The sequence below is a fragment of the Pectinophora gossypiella genome, chromosome 18, assembly GCF_024362695.1.
Source record: "Pectinophora gossypiella chromosome 18, ilPecGoss1.1, whole genome shotgun sequence".
NCBI classification, from domain to species: domain Eukaryota; kingdom Metazoa; phylum Arthropoda; class Insecta; order Lepidoptera; family Gelechiidae; genus Pectinophora; species Pectinophora gossypiella.
The window spans coordinates 11,736,549-11,762,409 of NC_065421.1; the positions used below are offsets into that span (position 1 = coordinate 11,736,549).

Consider the following 25,861-nt stretch of genomic DNA (forward strand, 5'->3'; position numbering starts at 1 on the left):
GGGGACATATATCTAAAATCACCTTATGATCCTTAGTTTGGTTCACATTGCAGGCCCGATTCTCCTAAAGGGAGTTGATCCGTGCTTCGGAGGGAACGTTAAACAGTCGTTAATATGAGGCATGTCAGGGGTATTTGGCGGCTCACAATAATAACCCTGACACCAGGTTTGATCCTCATCATGATCCCTCGATCATGAGGGTTAACGTAGAAGCAAAGCAAAAAATATCTTCACCGTATTTACCGTCCGAAGGCATAATAAAAAAAAAACATCAGGAGAAAATCAAGCATCGAATATGATGGTGACTGGTGGTCAAAATTTAACTAACCGCCGATATGTGTACCAGGACAACATAGGTTAGTAGGAGTTCGCCAGTATGCATCCAAGGCTGTTATTTGAGAGCTGTCAGAACAATACTTGTCTCTTTCGCACTAGGCAGTATGCTATCTATCTATCTTGTTGTTATTGATGAACTCTTTCTGATTTATGAATGAAATATTTAATTTTAGTGGCGGGTAGTTAAAAAAAATGTTGTTTAATTTATGAATGAATTATTGTATTTGTCCTTTTCTCAATCATTCTTTTTCACTCCTTTTTTAATGAATGAAATAGTTCTCTTTTTCACACCAAGCTGTATACTATATTTCTGTCCTGTTCTCAAATTTATTACTCAACTTACAACTCTCACGCACACAACGGCATAACCTAGTTTTTGATTGAGGAACTGTGATTGGTTGAATCTCGCAGTGAATTCGCTTAATGTTGGCTCAATGGGAATGTCAAAATGACAGTCAATATCATTACCGTTTATGCAAAAAATATCCAAGAATCTTGTCTTTTTGCAAATATCCAGGTAGAACTTAAGTAAGTTGGCGACATACATAAGTTCAACTGGATATTAGCAAAAAGACAAAAGATTCTAGAATATTTTTGCGTTTACGGTAATGATTTTATTGACTTCCGGGTGACGGAAGCTTCACATCTCTATTTATTTCATTCATACATTTGAGCCAGTGTTACCAGGTTGAGGGATATTATTTTATTTTATTTATTTTCTGGCTGCTGAATAAATGGGGCTGAACTCGGTGGGTTACTACAACGGAACGAAATTTTGAAATCATAAAACGAAACATTGTCGCATTTACGTTCTGAAAATAAACAAATAACAAGAAAACAGAAATCAATTTCTTATTAGTTTGTGAAAGAAATCAGAATCTTACACTGAATCTTATCACAATATCACGAGATACTACCACCGAGTACCTACTACCTAGCCTACCTAGTTCTTGACAACTTTTTTCATTCTAAACAGAAAATCTCCCTAAAAAAACAATTTGGAATTCGACATGTGCACATATAAAACTACAAATGTACTTTATTGCGCCAAAATAAAAATAAATAATTACAAAAAGTCTCTTAACTACGTACATTGCAAATGGCGGCCTTCCAGACAACCAAGGTGAGGAAAAATGTAATAATTGAAATTTAAAGATTGCTGGTACAAAAATAAGGGCGCAATGCCAACAAATATCGAATAGCAATATTGCTTTTGTAGATAAATTGCTTCGATGAGGCCTTTTTAACCGCTTGTTCTTAATTGAAACGACAAAACTAAATTGCTACACATTTATTGGGAACAGTAAAAAAAGAAATGCAAACGAATCGCCGCGGGTACATCGCGGGCAAGCTATATATTGTCACGTTTATTGTACTGTATTGAATGGCTTGCTTATTGTTCTGCGGTGGTCTTGGGTACGTAGGAGAGTACCACGGAGGAGCCGCCCGGCACCAGCACACTGTCTGCTTGGACCGCGCTGTTGCTTGTATAGCTGGAATAAGGGAGATAGAATTTAATTTTATATTGGTTTGCCTTTGATGTACATAAACATAAGCTTATAATTATATCCCAATTGAGGCAGTCAGAGGTACATACATCGCAAGATAAACTAATTACCCACGCTTCACCGAGCTTTGTTGTTATTATTATTGCGTATGGCAGACAAAAATAATATATCCTGCGTGGATCATATATCCAGCTAAAGCCCCCTAACCAAGTCTCTGCCGCATCCGTCACACAATGCAGCCCGGCTATACCACCTGGGAACCGGTGCAGAGGGCACTCGTTCACTATGTGAGATATGGGTGGATCCGTGTGACCACATTCATAGTATGGCCCCATTTATGTAGGTGATGGTTATGGTGGTGGTGTAGCTTTTTGTTAGACCATCGTGATAGGCGAGCCGCATCGCCGTCTATAATGGTCGAGCCTATTGTGTTAGTGAAAACTGCACTTAAGAAAAAATAATAACTCATTGTTGCAAGTCTGGTACAGGGTTTCGAACCTAGTGTACATATTGAATGTGAAAGAAAATCAATCAATGAAAGATAAGTACAAATTCTCGTTTTAATTTTGTCTTGATTTGATTTGACAAAGTTTTGATTGACAAATCACGAAAAACATTTCCTAACTAGCGGCACGCTATGACATCCCGCTCTTCAAGTTTTGGATTAATTAATAACTAAAGTGCTGCCGTCGAGAGAATGCGCATTTGACAGCTGGTGATTCGACACTGTATGAAGTGTCTGGGGTGTGGTTTTGACTTGTATGGCCATAGTAAGGAGGAGCAGATGTCGCCTGTCTCGCTCGCACTTACGTTAGGCGGCACCCGAAAAGAATGAAAATTTTGTATAGAATGTCCGAGGTGTGGCTCCGCCTACCGCTTACTTCATCAGGGATTACAGTCGATGTATGTACTCACTTGGTAGCAACCCTGACGGCGTGTGACACGTGATGCACGGTGAGCGACTCCGGCAGTGACGTCACTCCGGTGAGGTTGGCGCGCGCCGTCTCGCCCGGGTTGAACACCGCCACGTAGCCCGTGTGGCCGGCCTTCCACCTATACGGTCACGAGTACTAATATGTATACAGTTTGAAACCATGTCACATTAAGTTTTTTGACAAATTAAATTCAATTTTTGAAGCAATCCGTCTAAGAAAGTAATATTGCTATTTGACATTTGTTTGCATTGCGCATCTACTGTTATATGCACAAATGTCAAATTGCAACATTGCTTTCTTAGATGAATTGCTTCAATGTGGCCATTTTAAGCCCCCAGTGCTTCCAACCCGCGAAGAAAAAACCCGCCCAATACAGGTTAGGTCAAATTTCAGAAAATGCATTTCTCGAGAATGTGGGTTTCCTCACGATGTTTTCCTTCACAGCTGGGCACGTGATTATCATTTATGATCCAAACAAGAATTCGAAAACAAATTCGACAATCATTAAAGTGACAGGCAAGCGTTCTACCAACTGGGCTATCACGGTTCCAATTCGCCTACAATAAGTTGATTAAAAAAGAAATCCATGAACGAGTACTATATGTATACACTTTGAAGCCATGTCACATTAAGTTTTTTGACAAATTAAACCGTAAGTCTCAGTACATGTCACATATGATAGTGCGACAGGGTTCTAAAGTGGGTACATGATATTGCTCATGACTGAACATACCGTGCGCAGATGATCATCTGCTCGGTGGAGTTGCTGACAGGCACAGGCTCGACGCGCCGCTCGCCGAACTTGATGCTGTCGTCATCCCGCAACGCTGCTAAGTGCGCGAATGACTCGCTCTGAAAACCATAATTCGTTTGATTACACAATTAACATAACGGGCTATCGGCTATCGCCTTTCACTAAATCTACATGATAAATGAAAAGCCGCCATTGCTAGTCGTTTGAAGACGTAATTATTACATAAGTGTTACCATTAAATTGGTATCTCCAACATTCCAAGGACGAAAATTTTATTATTGAAAATTAAGTGAATTACTGACTAATGTATTTAATTACCATAACTTCTTCTTTGCGAGTCGATGGCGATCGATACTAAATTTTTGCCGACCAATAATTGGCCACGCTTACGGCATTGTCAGTGGCTTCGTAAAGGTCTTTAATAGTGCAGGTGTTAGGGCACTTAGGACAGCACAAAAGGTGAGCCATAGTTTGTGGTGATACTCCACACTCGCAATCATCGCAACCATATATAAAAAAATCATTAAAACTGTAAGTAAATCTTTTGGTAAAATTTCAAAATTGCCTTGCAAGGTAAATTAAAAACATTGGTAATTTATTTTTTACAAAATTTCAACAGAGAGTAGACTGACGTCAGCTGGGCTAACCTTGAGAAGTTAGTTCACTTTTGAGCATTTCTGGATTTGTTATACCATGGACATTTTAGACATGATCACCTTCGCCTAACATGCTGAGTTTTTATTTTCGTCCCAGAATGGTTATCAGTTACCACAACATTATATCCCAATTGGGGGAGTCTCCAATTGATATATGGTTTTAAATAAATAAAAATATCTTTATGTTGTTAAAAAGTTCTTTCGAAAGTAAAGACAGCAACTTTCCTCCTCTTATATTTTGTTTGTTGAGGTACATCCAACGAAAGATGAACTAAGTACCCACACCTCACTGTGCTTTCTGTTACACCAACGTCGTAGGAGCTGAGTCGTATCGACATCTATAACGGTCGAGCCAACTGTGTTAGTGAAAACTGCACTTAAGGCAAATTATCAACTTATTGGTACAAGCAACAACTTCAAGCAAGCAACTTCCGCAAAGGCCGGTCATAGTATGGGTGACCACAAAAAAAAAAGTTTTCATCTCGAGCTCCTCCGTGCTTCGGAAGGCACGTTAAGCCGTTGGTCCCGGCTGCATTAGCAGTCGTTAATGACCACCAATCCGCACTGGGCCCGCGTGATGGTTTAAGGCCCGATCTCCCTATCCATCCATAGGGAAGGCCCGTGCCCCAGCAGTGGGGACGTTGATGGGCTGGTGATGATGAGGTGATGATGATGTGATGATGGTGCAAGTCCGGTACCGGGATTCGAACTCCGTATTTGAGAAACAAACCGGTGTACAGTCATGAGCAATACAATGTACCCACTTTAGGACTCTGTCGCACTAACATATTTGACATTTAGTGAGACTTACAGTTCAATTTGTCAAAAAAGTTAATGTGACATGGTACCAAAGTGTATACATATTAATCGTGACCGTACCACAGGATCACAGACACTATATCATTGAATGATTCATTGGTACTGATTCCAGTACAGTCATGAGCAATATAATGTATTCACTTTAGGACTCTGTCGCACTAACATAATTTGACATTTAGTGAGACTCGCAGTTCAATTTGTCAAAAAAGTTAATGTGACATGGTACCAAAGTGTATACATATTAATGCTCGTGACCGTACACACCATCTACGTTTACTTTAAGTTATACCTGCCATTTTCTTATCCGCCGAAAAGGAAAGAGACTAGTAATAGACAGGCATCACATTTATGGAGCACACGTCAATTTTAGGCAGAAATCTAAAATAACCCTTTAAAAATTTTACCTTGGTTAATAACCCGACGTAATTTAGTTGACAGCACACTTCAAACGGGTTGCATACTCATTCATTTTAAAATTGACAGCAGCAGTCAATCACCCGTCCCTTTTGTTTTCGGTGGATAAATAAATGACAGGTATAACTTAAGGGCCATTGTATACTTACGGGCAGCGATTCATTGCCTCGTGGCAATTGTCCGGGCTGCAGCACCGGCGTCACCGGCAGCAACATCGCCAGTGCCACCAGCTCCGTGTTGGCATCCTCGTCTGATGCCGTCAGCTGGGAAAAATAAATTATTCAACCTTACAACTATCATTACAGGATATATCTAATGCGATAGTTATTATATACAACTCTTCTCTTATATATATTATAACTATCATATGATCTCATTCATTATCTAAAAAGGAAATACCTAACCGTAGGGCTGGCAGAGAAAGACCGAGAAGGACTTACATTGACCAAATTGGAGAAGTCCTTAGAAAAGGTTCGAAAGGTTAATAAAAAAGAAAGGTTAATACGATCTACTGTGAACCGGCGTGAGCGTATGAAGCGATTGATAAATGTGGAGGAAGCAAGAGAAGTGCGTGAGGATCGAAGCAAATGGAATTCTATAGTCTCTGCTTACCCCGGTGGGAAATAGGCGTGAGTTTATGTATGTATGTAAGACCTAACCGGCAAACTCCAGGTGTTTGGTAATAAATGCTTACGGCAAATGTTAAAGATCTGACCTAAAACTATCATAAACAGAGACTTGTGGAGATTGACTGGACAGACTACTGTAGAGGCTGATATCCGCACACGGAAATGGCGGTGGGTTGGTCACCTCGTTAGAAGACCTGTGGAACACTCGTCCTGACGAGCTCTCACCTGGTGTGCGGGTAGAAAACGCAAAAGGGAGCGGCCCAAAGAGACCTGGCGACGCTCGGTTGACCGAGAGTTTAAAACTCTCGGCATGTCATTGGAGCAAGCTACAGAGGCTGCAAATGCTCGCGAGGAGTGGAAATCTGTTAATCGAACCCTACATCCCAACAGAGGATAAAAGGGTTAGAAGTAGGAAATTTAAAGCTCACGTGAAGCTTACTTTATGTAAAATAGCTTATTATAAGATTAATGATTACCTAAATGATAAAAATGTCTGGTATTGAATGTGTTCCTCTAGTTATTAAATAACTTGTAATGTACCCTCATTGATTAAAAAGATGTGTTGCTGTTGCAGTTTCTTGTCATTTCTTCTCCTCAGCCATAACACCTTGCGAAATGACGTAGATTAAAAAATGTTACATTGACCTTCAACAAGTTTATCCATGATAATTACGTTGAATAAATGATTGTGATTTCTGATTTCTGTAGAAGAAATTAACTAAACATTACCTATAACAAATTACAAATAATATTGCCTTTGTAAATGAATACGTAAACAGTCTATATGCGTCCCTCTGCTATGCACAGTCCTCCCCTCAGTCAACCGGAGAGTTATGGAGAATACTCCACCACGTGACGATACCTGTAAGGCGGTCCAGTTGTGCGCCCGCTGGTCCAGGTCGCGGGCCAGCTGGTCCGCGGGCTGCGCGGCCAGCGCCACGGGCGCGGCGCACGGCGGCCGCAGCACGGACGAGTTGCGCAGCCGGTACCACTCCGGCTGCAGCACGCCGTCCTCGTGGATTGTGAACACTTTGTCTGGGGAGAGGGGGCCAGATTAGCTGGATACGGATTACGCTGTTTGGGAGGGATCAAAGTGTTACTAGCACAAACTAGCACAAACATTTCTTATGTAACGTCGCTCTCTAAGAGAATATTAATATACGTTTAATGAAAATTCGTGAATCAGAAGGGAATCGAGCGGAAGACAAGAGGGAGGGGAGGGTGCCCTATTTTTCCCTAAAAAAGTAGCATAGAGAATACTACACCGACAAGAGCGTGGCTCTCAATCAAGATGATCTTATAATACAATACAAAAACGCTTTATTGCACGCACACATAAACACAACACTAAAACAATTACGAATGTGACAAGTACAATCGGCAGACTTATTACTAAATAGCAATTCCTTCCAGGCAACCTTAGGGTGAGGGTTAGGGGTGGGGGGGTTATCCAGTCGATATTGTTTTTTATTGTAATGGCTGAATTTAAAACTGTATAAATAAATAAATACACTTACCCTGTCCATTCTGCGTGACGATGTGCGCCCAATGAGCCAACAGCGCGTCCAGTTCAGGCTGATCGCTGGTCTCCTTGTGGCGCAGGAACATGTAGTCTTTAAGGCTGGAGTCTAAGGACGTCTTCTCCTTGGCAATGTGCTCGTCTGGGAGGGCTTTGTTTACTAGGAGCTGGCGGGCTTTTAGTAACCTGAAAAGGACAGGTAATATAACTCAAGACAACGTCATCTCTCTAGCGTTGTCCCGTTTCTCACGGATGTTTTTCCATTTTCCAAACGCATTGTCACTTACCATCAAGAGTTTTTTTTTATTTGAGTGACGTCATCATCTCCCTATTATCGCTATATCTTGACGAAGATTATGACAATTCCGATATTTTACATAAGCGACTGCCTGTTTGACCTTCCAACCCGCGAAGGGAAAACCCAGCCAGGTTAGGTCACACACCTCCGAAACGCATTTCTCGGGAATGTGGGTTTCCTCACAATTTTTCCCTTCCTTCACTGCTGAGCACGTGATTAAGTGATAATCATTTATGATCCAAACATTAATTCAAATTCGATTTTTATGAATTTTGTCTCTACACTGACTCTCCACCATGATAGGCAAGTCCTAAATGACTGTTATAAGTATCACACCTGACTCCAGCAGCCCGGGTAGCGGGTGTCTTGAAGTCGATTTTGTGTGTTTGAAGTCATATTTTGGTTTTGAAGTCGCTTTTTTGTGCTCTGAAGTCACTTTTTTGTGCTTTGAAGCAGATTTTTGTATTTTGAAGTAGCTTTTACGTGTTTTGAAGTAGCATTTTTGAATTTTATAGTGAATATTCATGTCGTACCTGACCCCAGCGGCCCCGGCAGCCATCCACTTGTTGAGCACCTGGTCGAAGCGCGCGACGACGGCGTTGTTGTGGAAGTTGAGGTCGGCTTGGTGCACGTGGTACTGGTGGAGATAGTACGCGCGCCGCTTTTCGCTCCACGACCACGCCTCGCCGCCGTAACGGGATACCTGCGATAGAAAATAATTTAGAGATAATAATCCAAATAGAAGCTCGGTGGCTTCAGTTTAAGTATTTACTTTCGTGGAGTTGGTCTTTAGACAGTATACAAGTAAGTAGGTTAGACTATACAGAGGAGCTCGATGGCGCAGCGGTAAACGCGCTCGGTCTGCGATTGTTGAAGTTAAGCAACTTTCGCAAAGGCCGGTCATTGGATGGGTGACCACAAAAAAAAAAGTTTTCATCTCGAGCTCCTCCGTGCTTCGGAAGGCACGTTAAGCCGTTGGTCCCGACTGCATTAGCAGTCGTTAATAACCACCAATCCGCACTGGGCCCGCGTGATGGTTTAAGGCCCGATCTCCCTACCCATCCATAGGGAAGGCCCGTGCCCCAGCAGTGGGGACGTTAATGGGCTGATGATGAATCCAAATAGTCATTTTAACCGAATACAGAATATTTGCATGGAGTGCCCGGTGTGTGGCACCATTTAACATACATACATAAGCTCACGCCTATTTCCCACCGGGGTAAGCAGAGACTAGAATTCCATTTGCTTCGATCCTGACACACTTCTCTTGCTTCCTCCGCATTCATCAATCGCTACACGCAGCCGGTTCGGAGTAGATCGTACTAAATCTTTTTTCTAAGGACATCTCCAATTTGGTCAATGTAAGTGCTTCTCGGTCTTCCTCTGCCTGCCATCAACATTCGCTTTATATACCGCTATCGCAATTCTATTATTCTTCATCCGCTCTACGTGTCCAAACCAACCTAACATTCCCTTCTCAATCACTATTAAAATGTTTATTAATGTGGGTATTTCAACTATACTATAAAAATTGTGGTTTCCAAGGTCTGTGTCCGACTAATGGAAATAGGTTCGCATCGTATTACATGGGATTTAACATAACTAACGAAGAGTGGGTGTGTGGATATTGTAGTAGGTGTATTTGTGTATACTACACACTTCTGCCTACCCCTTCGGGGAAACAGGCGTGATGCTACGTCACAATAAAACTTCCTTACCCAGTTATTAGGCAGTTGCGGCTTGGTGCCATCAGGGTCGGAGTCTTTCCCGGCGCCCCAGACAAAGTAGTCAGCGAACTCTGAAGTACTATTCTCGCTGGCCAGGAACCACGCGTGGCTGGTGGACACGAAGTTGGCTGTCAGGTCTACTATCACCCTGGAACAATTGAGGAGATTAGTCTCTCGCGCATTCGAGAGAAAAGACGCTTTCTCGCTCTATCTCTTTTCTGAATGATGAGCATCTCATTTGGCTTTGCGACTGTCAAAGATGATGATGATGATGTCCTCCCTGACGTATCCGTCGACGGCGACACCCTCATCTAGTGTTAGTTTGGGCTCTTGCATGGGCGCAAGCGTGACTAGCAAAACCAGGTTTTGAAAGTCCTGTTGCAAGAAGCACAATAGAGAGTCCCACTTGAGTTTTATAAGAGTAGTGGTAGGAGGGCTTGGGTCGAGTTCTTCGGACTGTCAAAGAAAGACGCAGCGAAGGCAAGGTTTCCTTCCCTGAATGCTGGTGGGAATCGGTTGACTTACTTGACGCTCTTCTGCTTGGCTGTCTCCAGGAAGGCAGTGAACTGGTCGAGGCAAGTGTCATCGTCGAGGACTTGGTAGGTGTCGGCGCAGGGATTGATGAAAACCCCCTGCACCTTGCTGCGAGCCAGCAGCGGCAGCTCCTCCTGAAGTTCCGAGTAGTCAACAGCCTCTTCTGATGTCCGGTCTGCCAATGGGCCTACTTCATACCTGGTTAAATAAGTTTAGATTAAGAATGAGGATAAAACTGCTTATACTCCCATCAGGTGTCGCTAGCGTTGAGTGTTCTTAAATTTGGACAGTTCCCCATACCATTTGCGTCTTGTGATGAATTCTTACTGTTTCCTATCCGGGACCTCCGGGTCCCGGGTTCGAATCCCGGTGGAGAAATATAACAAAAATTACTTTGTGAACCTACTTTCCTCAGGACCTTACAGACTGATCACCTGATTGTCCGAGAGTAATATGATCCGTGCTGCCGTTGGTCCCGGTTACTACTAACTGGTGTAAGTAAGCAGTCGTTACATGAACCATGTTAAGGACCTGTGGCGGCTTAATAATAAACCACACCAGGGTTGGTTGATCATCCACCTCACAAGTCTCACGATAGAAGAAGAAGAACAAGACTGGTTCCTATACCCGCACTAACCATTCTAATTCCCGCAAAACTCATCACAAACTCTCGAAACTCACCAGGTCTTGGGCGGCGGCGGCGCACACTTGGGAGCCCTGATGATGATCGCGATGGCACCAGCCAACATACACAGCCACAGCGTCCAGAACAGCACGAACATGAACCAGCGCAGGCGCACCCAGAACGGGTCGTCCGCGTACTTGAGCAGCTCTTCCTTTGTTAGCCCGGAGAATTGCTGCAAAGGGAGAAAAAAAAACATATTTATCTACGGAAATTAAACTTAGTCGTTGGTCCTGTGATACACCGACTTGCTTCTCAAACGGAGAGCGCCTGCGCCGCGCCGGTGCGAACCTCTGTAATAGACTTGCACCCATAAGTTATTTGAGGAGCTCGGTGGCGCAGCGATAAAAGCGCTTGGTCTGCGATTGTTGAAGTTAAGCAACTTTCGCAAAGGCCGGTCATAGGACGGGTGACCACAAAAAAAAGTTTTCATCTCGAGCTCCTCCGTGCTTCGGAAGGCACGTTAAGCCATTGGTCCCGGCTGCATAAGCAGTCGTTAATAACCTTGCTGCTTGTTTATGTAGATAAAACTTCTTCAAATTGTATTTTTAAGAATTAAAAGAAAACAACGTTTGTCCACATCACGGCGGCATGGGGCTTAAAGGAGTCGCCATACTGTGAATGTGGTCACCCGGATCAAACCATATCTCACATAGTGAACGAGTGCCCTCTGCACCGGTTCCCAGGTGGTATAGCCGAGCTGCATTGTGTGCGGATGCGGCAGAGACTTGGTTAGGGGAGCTTCAGCTGGATATATGATCCACGCAGGATATATTATTTTTGTCTGCCATACGCAATATTAATAATAATCACGGCAATTTTTGTTTTGCCTTTTTTTATTTCACTTCCATACTCTGTCTTATGCGCTCTATACATAATTACATATTATTGTAGCCTTGTAGCATAGAGCATCGTTACTTAAATTATTTAGCATAGATTTCCAATTACTATTTTTTGGCATAACCTTATGTTGTCTACATAATCATCATCATCATCTCCCTAGCATTGTCCCGTTTTCCACAGGGTCGGCTTACCTCACCTGAAGATTTGACAGGACCGGTTTTTACAGGAGCGACTGCCTGTCTGACCTTCCAACCCGAGAAGGGAAAACCAACCCAATACAAGTCACATACCTCCGAAATGCGTTTCTCGGGAATGAGGGTTTCCTCACGATGCTTTCCTTCACCGTCGGGCACGTGATAATCATTTATGATCCAAACATGAATTCGAAAACAATTTCGACATACATTGGTTTAGGCCAGTGCTGGGATTCGAACCTACAACCTCAAAGTGAGAACCCTGTATTATTACAGAACTTACTTATTTTTTACCTATATCTACTCTCATTGTGATTGTGTTTCGCGCACGACCTTCTAACAAATAAGACTGTAGTGCGGTTTCAATGGAATTCCATTACCGATCTTAAACTGTTCTAAGCACGTAATAATTATTTATCAATTAAAAATAACTGTTTTCCAGAACAAAACACGTCAATTAGCAAATCATTTCTTCTGTCATTATGCCTTAAAGACCAATAAATAATTATAATATACTTACTTAAAAACAAGTCTACAATTCATAACTTTCGTAATTTATTATAGATAATATACAACCGGTAATAACATGATGATAACCGACAAATGACCTTTGATCTCATTAGGACAATGATAACCAGTCTTTACAATATAACGTAACGTAAGCTCACGAAAGTAAGACCCAGATAAGAGGGGGTGAGGTAAATCTACCTCGTTGACCGCTACGGATTGGTGCGGGCGGAGTTACCGTTCCGTACGTGTATTGTTTGTTCTATGGTACAACATAGTATGACATAGAAAAAAGAATAATACTACGTATAGAAGGGACACTCTTCGCCCCGCACCCGCACTCCGGGTGAGAGCCTTCAGCGCTCCCCATTTGTCCGGCCAAGTAGATTTGCCGCAGATGGCATTCTTTACTTGGCCGAATAAGAACGGACCGATACTATGTATTGGTACAGAAATCTTATTTTTTAATTCAAATTCAAATATATATTTATTCAATAGGTATCATAGTTACACTTTGAATCGTCAATTTTTACATAACGAACGCCTCATCCGCCTAAAACTACTGCAGCTTCTCACAACCTGTATAGCCGGGGAAAAGAAGCTGCAAGAAAAAACTCGGCACAAGGCCCTAGACGTTCTTTAAAAAAAAACATAAAATATTGTTACACAATTGAGTAATTTTGCTGCCTGCCAATTCATATCTTCTAAATAATCACTAACCTCAAAATAACCTTTTTTGCAAATTTCTGTTTAACTACTGTCTTAAAACAGTTCAAAGGCAAATTCTGAATGTCAATCTTATTGTAAAAACGTATACATTACATAATACACAGTTTATCTTTATGAACGTGATCATAACTGGTATATATCTTTAAATACAGCCAGCCACGCACGTTTTAAATAAACAGAATAGCAAGAATGCTGAGTGTAGCCTATCTATACCTACGTGACATTTGAATCAATATGATCAAGTCAATTAGTAAGTAAAGTAGATATGAGTATTTTTTGTAATTTCGCTTATCTTAACCCTTTACCGCATACAGACCCATATTAGGTACACACTTACTGATTGAAAAATTTGGTTACATACCACCTTTCTTGCAAGACATTCATTATTTGTATGGTATACCTATCCGAACACATGATCACAAAAGTTTTGCCCACCAATCATAAGCAATATCATGTACCCAATTTAGAACCCTGTCGCACTATCATATTTGACATTTAATGAGACTTACGGTTTGATTTGTCAAAAAAGTTAAATGTGACATGGTGTCAAAGTGTATACATATTAGTACTCGTGACCGTGCCTCCATCTTGCGTATTTTTGTGTTAGAAGTTGAAAGTTTACCGGAATAAAAAAATAAAGTGCGTTTTTAGGATATCGGATTGCCGGCGAAATCTCCGTAGATGGAAAGGTCTATAGTCAAAAAACTTATAGGTTTATCATCGTGTCGATGGAACAATATGTGAAAAGTTTCTGACGACAAAATGTCCATAGGCTAAAGACTGCTGGCAAAACGGAATATAATGACAACTTGTTTGTGTCGATGATGGCGAGAATGTTCTTTAGAAATTGCCTTTTTATCGTCGTCGTAAGTCTTTCTGGATGGGTTTTGTTTGCAGCTTACCCAGAATACGCGGAACGCAAAAAAACTATGTAGGCGTCACTGTACTTATATTTGGAATGGCGAACTAAAATGACGTGCGTCCAGTGAGCATTCCATTGCACAGGACAACACCATTCTTAACTGGAAGTGAGCAGGATACTCAGCTAAGCGGAAACATGGCAAGTTTAGGTATTTTCAACGGTATTAGAGACCATAGTCTTATACTACCACACTAGATCAAAAACGGCCTGTGGTCCAGTGGTTGAGCGTTGAGCTCACGATCCGGTGGTCCCGGGTTCGGTCCCCGGTGGGGACACATCACAAAAATCATCTTTGTAATCCCCAGTTTGGTTAGGACATTACAGGCTGATCACCTGATTGCCTGGAAGTAAGATGGTCCGAGCTTCGAAAGACACGTTAAGCCGGTGGTCCCGAGTCCCGGTTACTACATGAGCCATGTCAGGGGAATTTAGGGGCTCAATAATAAACCTTACACCAGGATTGATGAGGTTGGTAATTCACCTCACAACCCACACGATTTATTTATTTATTTGATTTATTTATTTATTTAGAAGAAGACTAGATCAAAACAATAAATCTTTATAGCACACAAAAGAAACGCATTCCTTACATAAACAATTACTTACAGACAAACAATTGGTACAAATGCGGCCCAATTACGAACGTGTCCAGTGTCCACACTAATATTATAAATGCGAAAGTAAATATGCTTGTCTGTTAACTTTTCACACTTAAACTGCTGAACCTATTTAGACGAAAATTGGTATGGACATATTTTAAACCTACGGAAAAAAAGCCTAGTTTTTATCCCGGAAATCATCTGCTAAGCGAATCAAAAGGGGATGGAAAATACGTGACGCGCGCGTTATAACTGAACTGAAATCATTGAAACAATGAAAAACAATCTTCTAAATTGAGTTGAGTCTGCGTGGGGGAGCCGTAGCACGTAACACTCTCTGAGTAGAGTTGCCCGATAATCGACTACATACCGATTTTTAACCGATTATTTTCGATGCCCCCAAATAATCTTGAAATCCATATTGAAAATTCTACAATTTTATTATATCGATTTATTTTAGGACATTTAAATTTATTAGGAGGTCCATAATCGATAATCGATTATTCGGCAACACTACCTCAGAGTGATGAGGGGAGACCCAAATGCACTCACTCACTGCCGGCAATCTAACAAAAATCGACCATATCTGTTCTGTGAGAGAGATGAATGCACGTAGATATTTTGTAAACTGTCTTTGTTTATATAATGTAAACTCACCGAGCCGTCTTCCTTATAAAATGCTTCTAAATCTTTAATCGATCTTATATCTTTAATGTCAATGCATTTCATATCTTGAAATGAAAGTTTTTGCATCTTCAAATATCTTTAAGAAAAGTAGAATCACTTATTTTTACTTCCGAGACTCCAATTATACCAAATAGATAATTTTGCTTTCATTAGTTGACCAGAAAGTTAATGTAATTACTGTTATGTATTTTTTTATTTAATAGTGAATAAGCCTACTGCAAAAACATTGTATTCTCTAGTGAGAGGCCCACTGAAACGCAACGTCATTATGTAGCACACTAGATCGCACATAAAATATGTAATTTTCGAATCCCGGCTTGAGCCTTATACCACTGAATTCAACTTTTTAAGCCGTGATAGCCCAGTTGGTAGAACGCTTGCCTTTCACTTTAATGATTGTCGAATTTGTTTTCGAATTCATGCTTGGATCATAAATGATTATCAGGTGCTCAGCGGTGAAGGGAAACATCGTGAGGAAACCGACATTCCCGAGAAATGCATTTTCGGAGGTATGTGACCTAACCTGTATCGGGCTGGTGTTCCCTTCGCGAGTTGTAAGGTCAGACAGGCAATCGCTTCTGTCAAAAATTGGACCTGTCAAATCTTCTGGTTAGGTAAGCGGACCCTGTGAAAAACGGGATAATGCTAGGGAGATGATGATTATAGATAATTTATGTCACGTGGTTTCCAGGTGTGCCCGATTAATAACATAGGCATCCCTATTACATGGGACTTCAAGATATGACGAGGTCTGCCTGGGCAAGTGGAAGCAGAAAAGGCTTCGCATTCACACCACTTGCACTGTTAAATAAATCAATGTCAATACGCTGTTGTATGACGTCTGTATAGTTATCATAACTCACCCGCTTATTAGCATCAAGTTCGATCTTGGCGTCGCCATTCCTGTGGTCGCCGACCACGTATTTGGCGTCAGCATCCGTCATGTCCACTCGCGTCACGATCCTGGCCTCGTCTTCCTTCGTCAGCAGCTTCTCCTCTGCAGGGTCTGACACGCGCTCCTTGGACTTGCTGAGGCTTGCCTTGGATGGGGGCCGAAATTCTGTGACAAAAAGATTGATTTCAAACTAATATCCATATTCAAAGATGTGACTCGAACCTACCGCGACTCCATTTTATTTTCTTCAGGGAGCTAACAGCTTCACACATACATACAAAGGTACATAGCAGAAGGCCAATTACACGTTTCCACATATAAAAATGAAATAACAAAGTTCTTACGTCTTAAACTTTACACAAACCAACGTTCGTCCTCAGTTGGAGCTACCCTAAGGAACTCAAAATCAATGCGACCCTTCACACACGTATACAAAACCAGTATTTAACAATGTACATGCATTTATAATTTGAGAAGAACACAATAAAAGAATACCACGGAACCAGTGCCAAAAAATTCGTCAAGTACGAGAGAATATTATTTTTTAAAGGTCCCGTACATAATGTTAAAACGAGGAATTAGGCAGGTGCATATAAGTTGAGATGATCCGTATACTTATAGGTACGAAACAGGGACGTGTTACTACTAAATTTTTATTTGGCATAGACACATCCATTCGTATAGCCTTATGAACTTTTAGCGGTAAAACCGCTCGATCTGATGTTTCCTAATGAACAACGGTCATATAAACAGCCTATATACGTCTTATTGCTGGGCACAGGCGGAGGTTGGAAGGGAGTCCACCCTGGTCCGCTGCGGGGTGGTGTTTTTACAGCTATTAACCGGGACCAACGGCTTAACGTGCCATCTGAAGCACGGAATCGTCTTACTTTTTCAGACAATCAGGTGATTCAAGCTTGAAAAGTCCTTACCAAACGAAAATGTCTCCATCGGGAATCGAACCCGGACCTCCAGATCGTGAGCCCAACGCTCTGTAACTGAAATTTATTAATGAAAACAGTTAAATCACTCCCCTTATGATCCCTAGTTCGCTTAGGTCATTGCAGGCTGATCACCTGATTGTCCGAATGTAAAATGATCCGTACTTCGGATGTTAAGCAGTTGGTCCCGGCCAGGATTTACTTAAGTATGTACCGTTACATAAGTAAGTGGTCGTTACATAAGCCATCAAATGGGCCTTTGGCGGCTCAAAAGAAACCTTGACACTGGAGAGGTCGGTCATTGGTGTAACAACCCACAAGAAAAAAAAAGTAAAATTATTTATATGCATTTTTTTAGTAAATTAATACCAACATAGAAACTGACCTTGCAATCTTATTGTGACGCAGTTAATGAATTACACTTTATAGCGATACGTTTCGAATTCAATTACAAATATATTTTATATCCAATTATATTTACTACTAAGCAGGTATTCAAATCCAATGAATACCTTCAGTCTGACTTTCAGAGAATCGCGTCAGTAAGCTATTTTTTACCTTTTTAAAAGCTATTTTTTTTTTATTTTTTGGGTTTGAATATTTTCAGTACGAATCCCCAAAATCTCCACGGGAGTGAACAGTGTTCTCGTGAAGTTTAAATCAGGTTCAACGTTGTAAAAAGAAGACAATAATGTCGGACTGATGGTGTTCCATCGCGGTTCTTTTGGGGCTCGAATTCGCAGAAGTCTAAATGAGAATTTCAAGCAAGTGTCATTTTTTTAGATTATGTGACTTGAATTACGTGGCACTTTTTGGATTTAAAGTTTAATAAATATTACGTTATAAATAATATACATTACACGTCATCATCACATCACCAGCCCATTAACGTCCCCACTACAGGGGCACGGGCCTCCCCTATGGATGGATAGGGAGATCGGGCCTTAAACCACCACGCGGGCCCAGTGCGGATTGGTGGTTATTAACGACTGCTAATGCAGCCGGGACCAACGGCTTAACGTGCCTTCCGAAGCACGAGATGAAATCTTTTTTTTTTATGGTCACCCATCCTAAGACCGGCCTTTGCGAAAGTTGCTTAACTTCAACAACATTACACGTAAAAAAAGTAAATTACAAACACGAGAGGGAAAAAAGACACGGGAGGGATATTTATAACAACTTTACCATATGATGTGCAATAAATACTTTGACTTTGAAAGTAAATATCAAGATAATGATGTTAAATAGCAATATTGCTTTTTGAGATGAATTGCTTCGACGTGACGTTTTTAGCCCCCCCCCCCCCCCCCCCCCCCAGAAGCGACACGAAACTAGAATATTATACTTCACTAAACAACACTGTGAAATGGAACCTGTCGTACGTACCTAGTCACTATGTATAGCCTCGTTCAATGGACGACACACTTTTAGACAATTACATAATGGGATAAACGTTAGAGTAAATGGTAAAACTATTATTAGAAGTAGAGCATTGTTCTTAGTACTCTTGAGGTTAACGGCTTTTTAAATACCTAGCTATGAAGCTGCGTTTCCATTGACGCGGAGCTGTGCGGAGATGTGCAGGAATCGACCAATCACCGTGAGGGAGAGAGTGACAGAGTCTTCGTTTTTCGAACGCTTCTCTCTCGAACGCTGTGATTGGTCAAATCCGTACATCTCCGCTCTTCTCCGCCCATCTCCGCGTCAGTGGAAACCCGGCCTAATGCGTAACTACTACCTTCTTGTCGGTTCTGAAGTGGATTACCAACCCCAGCAACCCTGGTGTTTGAAAGAAAATCACATCATAATGTGATTCTTCAAAAGGCGTTTACGTGGCTTTCACTGAAAGGCGACGAAATAATTTACTACAAATGTCTGATCCTTTGATACACACATCCCCCTAGCAATATCCCGTTTTCCCACAGAGTCCGCTTACCTAACCTAAAGATTTGACAGGTCCAGTTTTTTACAAAAGCGACTGCCTATCGGATCTTCCAAGTTCCAACCCGCGAAGGGAAGCCAGCCCAATACAGATCCTTCCTCCTGATATTTCTTCTTCATCATCAAAAAACTAATACGAAAATGGAGTTTTTCAAAAGTTCAGTCACCAATGGTAAACAAAAAAGAAGCTCTTTGTAAATGGCGTAGGTATCTACCTATTTTCCAACACAAAGCCCAACATAGTTCAAAAATTATATATAAAATCAAAAAATCTACAATTTAAATTCCTCTATATACAACACTTACATACTTTCTTCACTGGAACACGAATGCAGAACTGTTTTTATTTAATGGAACTACTGCATGAAACCTTATCTAGTCCCCAATTTAAAATACTTTCGATCTCAACATCAATTGGCAATTGTAAGAATAACTATGACTGCATTAATCCACCCATACGCGACATCTGGAAGTCCTTGGATCATTTAATCGTATAAAACAACTTAACGACAATTATGCCCGGAAGGAATATCTATGTAAATTGTATGCACATTTCAAAGTGTACACACATTTTATGTCACACACAACAAGCTAAGTAAAACACTGAAGGGCAACTAAAGCGCTGCGGTATTTTAGACCTCTTTACCCTAAGGCTCCTTCTAGACTGACGCAACGGTTGCGATTCTTGCGGCTGATGAAACCGGTGGTTTATTATAAGTTTTTTTTTTTTCTTAAAAAGTAACGGTCTGCATAAAAAAGTGTACTTAAAGATATGAAAAAGAGATGGGAAAAGGCGAAGAGAGACCAATCAAAGGTGGTAATATAATAAGGATGGCCAACACGCAAGAGACAGGAGTGGCGGAAAATGCCTATGTCCTAGGATAGCCCGACATAAAATAATAAACTAATAAAATTAAAATATATGTAAAGTTGTCGAGAGCCGTGGTAGCCCAGTCGGTAGAACGCATTTTACAAGGTATGTATCCTAACCTGTATCGGGCTGGTTTTCCCTTCGCAGGTTGGAAAGTCAGACAGGCAGTCGCTTTTGTAAAAAATCGGACCTGTCAAATCTTTAGGTTAGGTAAGCGGAATGTGAAAAACGGGATGCTAGGGAAGATGTAAGATTGTCAGTGATTTTTTTCTACATTTTCCGTGGATGACCAGGGACATAAAGAAAGCCTATGCGCTGCTGAGCATTAAACATTCAATGGTTTACGCGCAAACTGTTTTCTTGCGAGTTTTAGCAATCTTTACCATACCAGATATTTAGGGAATTTATAAATTTCAAAAGAGGTATGTTGGTCCCGGTTGCTATTTACTGATGTAAGTGAGTAATCGTTACGTGAGCCATGTCAGGGGCCTTTGGCGGCTCAATCATAACCCTGACACCAGGGTTGATGAGGCTGGTATTCTACCTCACAACCCACACGATAAGAAGAGATTTTGCTTTTATAGCACTTATACATGTTTAGGCGAAACTCACAAAGAGAACAGGCAATAATATAGGTATACCGAAAAATAATCGGGATGTGGACCCGGTGGTGCAATGGATAACACACTCGTTCCTTGACAAGGGCTGCGGGTTCCCGTCCGTCCGACTCATACTCTTTCGATTTAATTCTCTCTTTACACGTGAGATGTTAGGAATAAGAATAAATTTATTGCCAGTAACAGTTTTACATTACTGGGTAATTATGAATACGGGCAAAAGGAAACGGTTCAGCTTGTGCTGTGATGGACTCATTCTGTGGCACCATCCAGCGCTGGTTTTCAGTCATCTTACAAAGGTGTGTCACTAACACAGTTGACTGGACCATTATAGGCTGCGATACGGCTCACCATCTATGACGTTTGTCTAACAGAAAGCTCGGTGAGGCGTGAGTAGTTCATCTTGCGGTGGATGTACATCTGAATACCCCAATTGGGATAATGTCGTGAGCTAATGTTACAAAGGGCGGACTCAAACAATGGTTATCCTTGAAAGCGACTCCCAATGACATCGAAAGAAAGATTACTTATACAATAACCAATTTTGATAAAAATCGGCTCCTGGGGGGTTAAAATGGCCACATCGAAGCAATTCATCTAAGAAAGCAATATTGCAATTTGACATTTGTTTGCATTGCGCACTTACTTTTATATGCGCAAATGTCAAAATGCAATATTGCTTTCTTAGATGAATTGCTTCGATGTGGCCATTTTAACCTCTCTGATCTTCCTTTCAGGGCAGAAAATAGGGTAAGATTCGTATTAAGTATATGCTTTGAGTTTTTGGATTGTATTGTAAAGGCTGTTTGTGTTCCTAACCCTTTAAATCGCATCGCCGCCTCTCCCGGTCAATGTGAAAAGGGCGTTATCACAGACTCGCGCACCCTTATTGTATTGACCACCTGGCAGCTGGCGCGATGACGTAACAATGTGTGAGTTTAGCCGCAATTTCACGCCCTGACTTCGCAAGGGGGTGAATGAGAGAACACCAGAACTGGACATCATCGTGTCAGAACAAAAATATTCAAGAATTGCATAATGTAAAAAAAAAAATAGCACTTTTTTAGAATTCAACGTTATCGGATACCAAGGAAACTATATATTCCCGTAGCTAATTGGGTCATGTACTAAGTTCATAACATAAATAAAACATAAACTGCCTATATACGTCCCACTGCTGGGCACAGGCCTCCCCTCAATCAACCGGAGGGGGTATGGAGCATACTCCACCACGCTGCTCCACTGCGGGTTGGTGGAGGTGTTTTTACGGCTAATAGCCGGGACCAACGGCTTAACGTGCCTTCCGAAGCACGGAATCATCTTACTTTTTCGGACAATCAGGTGATTCAAGCCTGAAAAGTCCTTACCAAACAAAGGACAGTCTCACAAAGTGATTTCGACAATGTCCCCATCGGGAATCGAACCCGGACCTCCAGATCTTGAGCCTAACGCTCTAACCACTAGACTAGACCACGGAGGCTGTTATACTAAGTTCAAGATAAATTATAAAATTCTGATTACTAAATAAAGACAGATCTAAAGTTAACGAATAACATTTTCATTTTTCTTACTTATTTATGAATTTAAATCAAGAAAAACCTACGTGCGTATAAGTCCGACGTGTGCTTTTTCATACAAATTCCATAGTAATTTCGTGTTTTGACGTTTAGTAAAAGTAACTGATTTGACTATTTGGAAACTAGCCTATTAATTCGTCGATAATTTTAGGCAACCAACGAGGCTTATAATAATAGTAAGGCGAATTATTTTTTATTTACTTTAATTTTTATTATAGGTTAAAATATGAATATGAACCGGATTTAAATTAAAAAAAAAAGCTGTGCGGAAAATCTTCTAAGCACTGTGTCTGTATTTAATATCTAAATAACATACAAACCATAAGAAATGAAATGAAAAAAATAAATGAAATTTATTCGCTCTAGATCACGCTTATCTCGCATTAGAGTAGGTAGAGACCACTATTCCACAAATTACGATCCCGAGACAACACTTTTGCCTTTTCCACTCTCACAAAATTATAGTTAAGTGAAAAAAAAATTAGTTAAGGCACATAGCACGACTTACCTTAGTGTTATCTATGCCACTAATGAACATTTCTTATCTGATTTCAAATAGAAAAACTAATACAGTTCGCGTTTATGAACCAATCAGTTGTGAATCAGTCTGTTCTGCTCTAGGAGAGCCGTAAATTGACCGGATTCGTTAGATCGTTCTCTCAATTTAAAGTGTAAATCGATAGATCGTGATACACAAACGTGTTTTAAAATACTAGTATTAACAGTTTGTGTAAACGGACAGTTGTTGTGCCTTTTTAGAGTAAATTATGTTTAGTTTCTTGGTAGGTATAAGTACAACAATATTTGGGGTCTAATACACCCCTCAACAGGTATGTACAGAGATAGGTAATACATACTTTAATTTCGGTTTATTCCATGATATGACTATCCGTCGATGTCCAAAATTTATTTGTTACGAAATTGGGTCGTGAACAAGTTCAGGATAAATTATTATATTCTGATTACTAAATAGAGACAGATCAAAAACTAACGAGAAACATTTTCTTTTTTCAATTTAACTTATTTATGAATTTAACTTTTTGAAGAGAAACGTAATAATAATTCTGACATTTTATCACGTTGTTCTATGACGTCACAGTGCTTTTTTATACAAATAATAATAAATTCGAGTTTTGATGTTTAGTAAAAAGTAGTAGAAACTAGCCTATTTGAAATTGATACATTAAAAAGTACCTACCTATGTCTTAATTAAACGTAAATTTTCGTAGATTTTCTGAGAGTATTAGGATCAGGGGCCATGTTGTGAGATGTAAAAATTTGATGTGGTCTTAGGTAATCAGAAAGTGCCTGGTGTTAAATATGTTTCTCTTGTTATACAATGACCTTATGTAATGTTTCTATAAATTAGTTTAGAAGAAATGTGCTATTGAAGATTCTAGTCATTTCTTTTCAGACATAACACTTTGCGAAATGACGTAGAATCAATAATTACTGTAATATTGACCTTCAACAAGTTTATCTTTAAGATTTAATTACGTTGAATCCTAAAAAGGAGTTAGTTTAAAAAAAACAGGTCTGTAGCCATGATGGGATTGGTTATGGTCAATTAAAACTAATAATAAAAAAATGGAGTAAATATTAAAATAATTTGTAATTCATAATTTATATTATTCAAAAAATTATAATTTGTCAAGTACCACAGTCAAATAAATAAAGATACTTATAATTAATAATTATTAAATTCATAGTTTTAACGATTTTGGTTTAATTTCTCCAAGAATTGTTCAAATAACGCATTTCTTTCTCTTTGGATACTGTTTGATTCCTCCACAATATTTATTAACCTATCTAACTTCTCTTCAACCATTCTTTGTCTGTCTCTCATTTCCAAAGTCACTCTCTTTAGTTCAGCATATCTTTTCTTGGTAACTTTCTTTCGTTCTTCATCTGTTGGGTTAGAACTATGTCCATTTTCACTTAATTCTGTTGCATATGTAGTTCCTGATCGTATTGATAATAACGCTTTCGCAACAACACCTTCATTTGAGACTTCTAATATTTTCTGTTGTATCTCAGGCTGATATTCACCATCAACACAGTATATTTGATCATATATATTAAAATATGGCCATTTTATATGAGAACAGCCATCTGTGTTTTTCTTTTTGAGTAGTCTTAAGTAAGTTTGTTTTAGATTTCTAAACTTTTTGTCGCAGCTGTCTGGTGTCTTGCCTACAGCTGCTCCGATGTCTATCCAGAGATTCTTTTTCCTTACTTTAGGATTCCTAAACTTATCCAAGTTTTGTAGGTATAAATTCAACATTGTTGTAATGTTTTTCGAGTCCCAATTGTCATCATTGTCATCTTGCATTTCAGTTTCTAGGGTCTCTGTGCGGTCTAACTGTATGTACTCCGCGTCTGCATCAATATATTCTAATTCGGTAGCTGAAACATCATATAAAGTTAGGAATAAAATTTCACATAAGGTATTATTCAATTTAACATCTACCTATGTTAAATTGAATAATACATAATAAGTAAGTAGATAACACTGTCTCATGACAAGTACAGGCACACTCATAGGGAAGTCAATTGAAGCAATTTAAATAACAGCAATCAATCAATTTACTGCTTTAAAAGGATAGTAGTAATCAAATTGGTTACCATGCCTTTGCGAGACCTTAAATATCTGAAAATAGCACCAAAATTAAAGTGAATATTGTAATTACCAGTCATTCTTGCAGTCACGTAGTCTTAGGTCCCAGAAATTCAAATCGTAAAACATTTAAAAATGTTTTTATAGTGCAAACAAGCGGCCGCGTTGCATCATTCAGCGAACTCAGCGACTTGACAAAATGGCGCCGACAGCGTACGCCCGGAAAAAGCGCTTTATAATCCGACCGAATTAAGTAGGTCATATTAATATTCATAAATGAATTTCATTCCATAAATATATTTATCCGTTTGCATCGCACGCCAATCCATCGGTTTTATAATATTTATATTCTCCAAGATTTTAAAGGATTTTCTAATTTGTATTAGAAAAAATAGTGTATGTATAAGGCATAAAGGCCAAGGCTATACATTCCATATTTGGTCGGAGTATGCGAGTGCTTTTGACGTTTTGTCGGCTGTCACTGATAAGATAACATAAAAAGTGATAAGAGTCGGAATGAATTGACAAAAGCCAGAAATAGTAAACAAAGTACTTTACTGTCGTTAACATTGTTGCATTGTAGCATACATGATTTAACAATGACAATTAAAGTTTTTTTTTTATATACCTATATAAGTTAAGAAAATAATCATTTTATCGAAGATTCAGCATTTTCGTATCTAAAGTAACTTTTAAGTAGTTTTAAATTAAATTTTAAATATTATTAAGCCTATAAATGCTGTAAATATAGAAAGTAAGAACATTACCTTGATCAGATTCCGGAATTGGCTTATACGAAGCGACGTTCTCCTCGTCTTTCACTTGGGCCCCATCTATATTGAGATGGTTTTTCCGTGGCTCCGTCATGATGAATTGGTTACTTGCAGAACCGGTTTCACAATCGCGGTTGAGAAAGCTCTCTCTTTCACTGTACTATATAATTAAGGTACTTGCACCATCAAATTATCTTTCACCGCACAACTCGCGTTGCATCGACCATCTGTTGAGTGAGTGAACTGAACGAGAAGAATGATTCGCCCGCCACGCCCTCGTTCCATTCATTCATAGTTCCGAGTTCCGGTGATTTTCCGTCATTAGTTTATGATACAA

At 40.0% G+C, this 25,861-nt stretch overlaps 2 protein-coding genes across 2 annotated transcripts; both read right to left on the reverse strand.

Moving 5' to 3' along the window:
• Positions 1 to 1,612: 1,612 nt before the first annotated feature.
• Positions 1,613 to 25,762, reverse strand: LOC126374862 (uncharacterized). The gene is made up of 12 exons (XM_050021623.1): positions 25,519 to 25,762; positions 16,156 to 16,352; positions 10,811 to 10,986; positions 10,121 to 10,327; positions 9,587 to 9,743; positions 8,402 to 8,571; positions 7,569 to 7,756; positions 6,914 to 7,086; positions 5,572 to 5,685; positions 3,513 to 3,631; positions 2,760 to 2,897; positions 1,613 to 1,829 (listed from the first exon to the last, which is right to left on the reverse strand). The coding sequence occupies exons 1-12, from the start codon at positions 25,616 to 25,618 to the stop codon at positions 1,730 to 1,732; spliced, it is 1,839 nt and encodes a 612-aa protein (XP_049877580.1). The 5' UTR covers positions 25,619 to 25,762; the 3' UTR covers positions 1,613 to 1,729.
• LOC126374881 (uncharacterized) lies at positions 23,728 to 25,171 on the reverse strand. Its single transcript, XM_050021651.1, has 2 exons — positions 24,825 to 25,171; positions 23,728 to 24,540 (listed from the first exon to the last, which is right to left on the reverse strand). The coding sequence occupies exons 1-2, from the start codon at positions 24,829 to 24,831 to the stop codon at positions 23,846 to 23,848; spliced, it is 702 nt and encodes a 233-aa protein (XP_049877608.1). The 5' UTR covers positions 24,832 to 25,171; the 3' UTR covers positions 23,728 to 23,845.
• Positions 25,763 to 25,861: the final 99 nt, after the last annotated feature.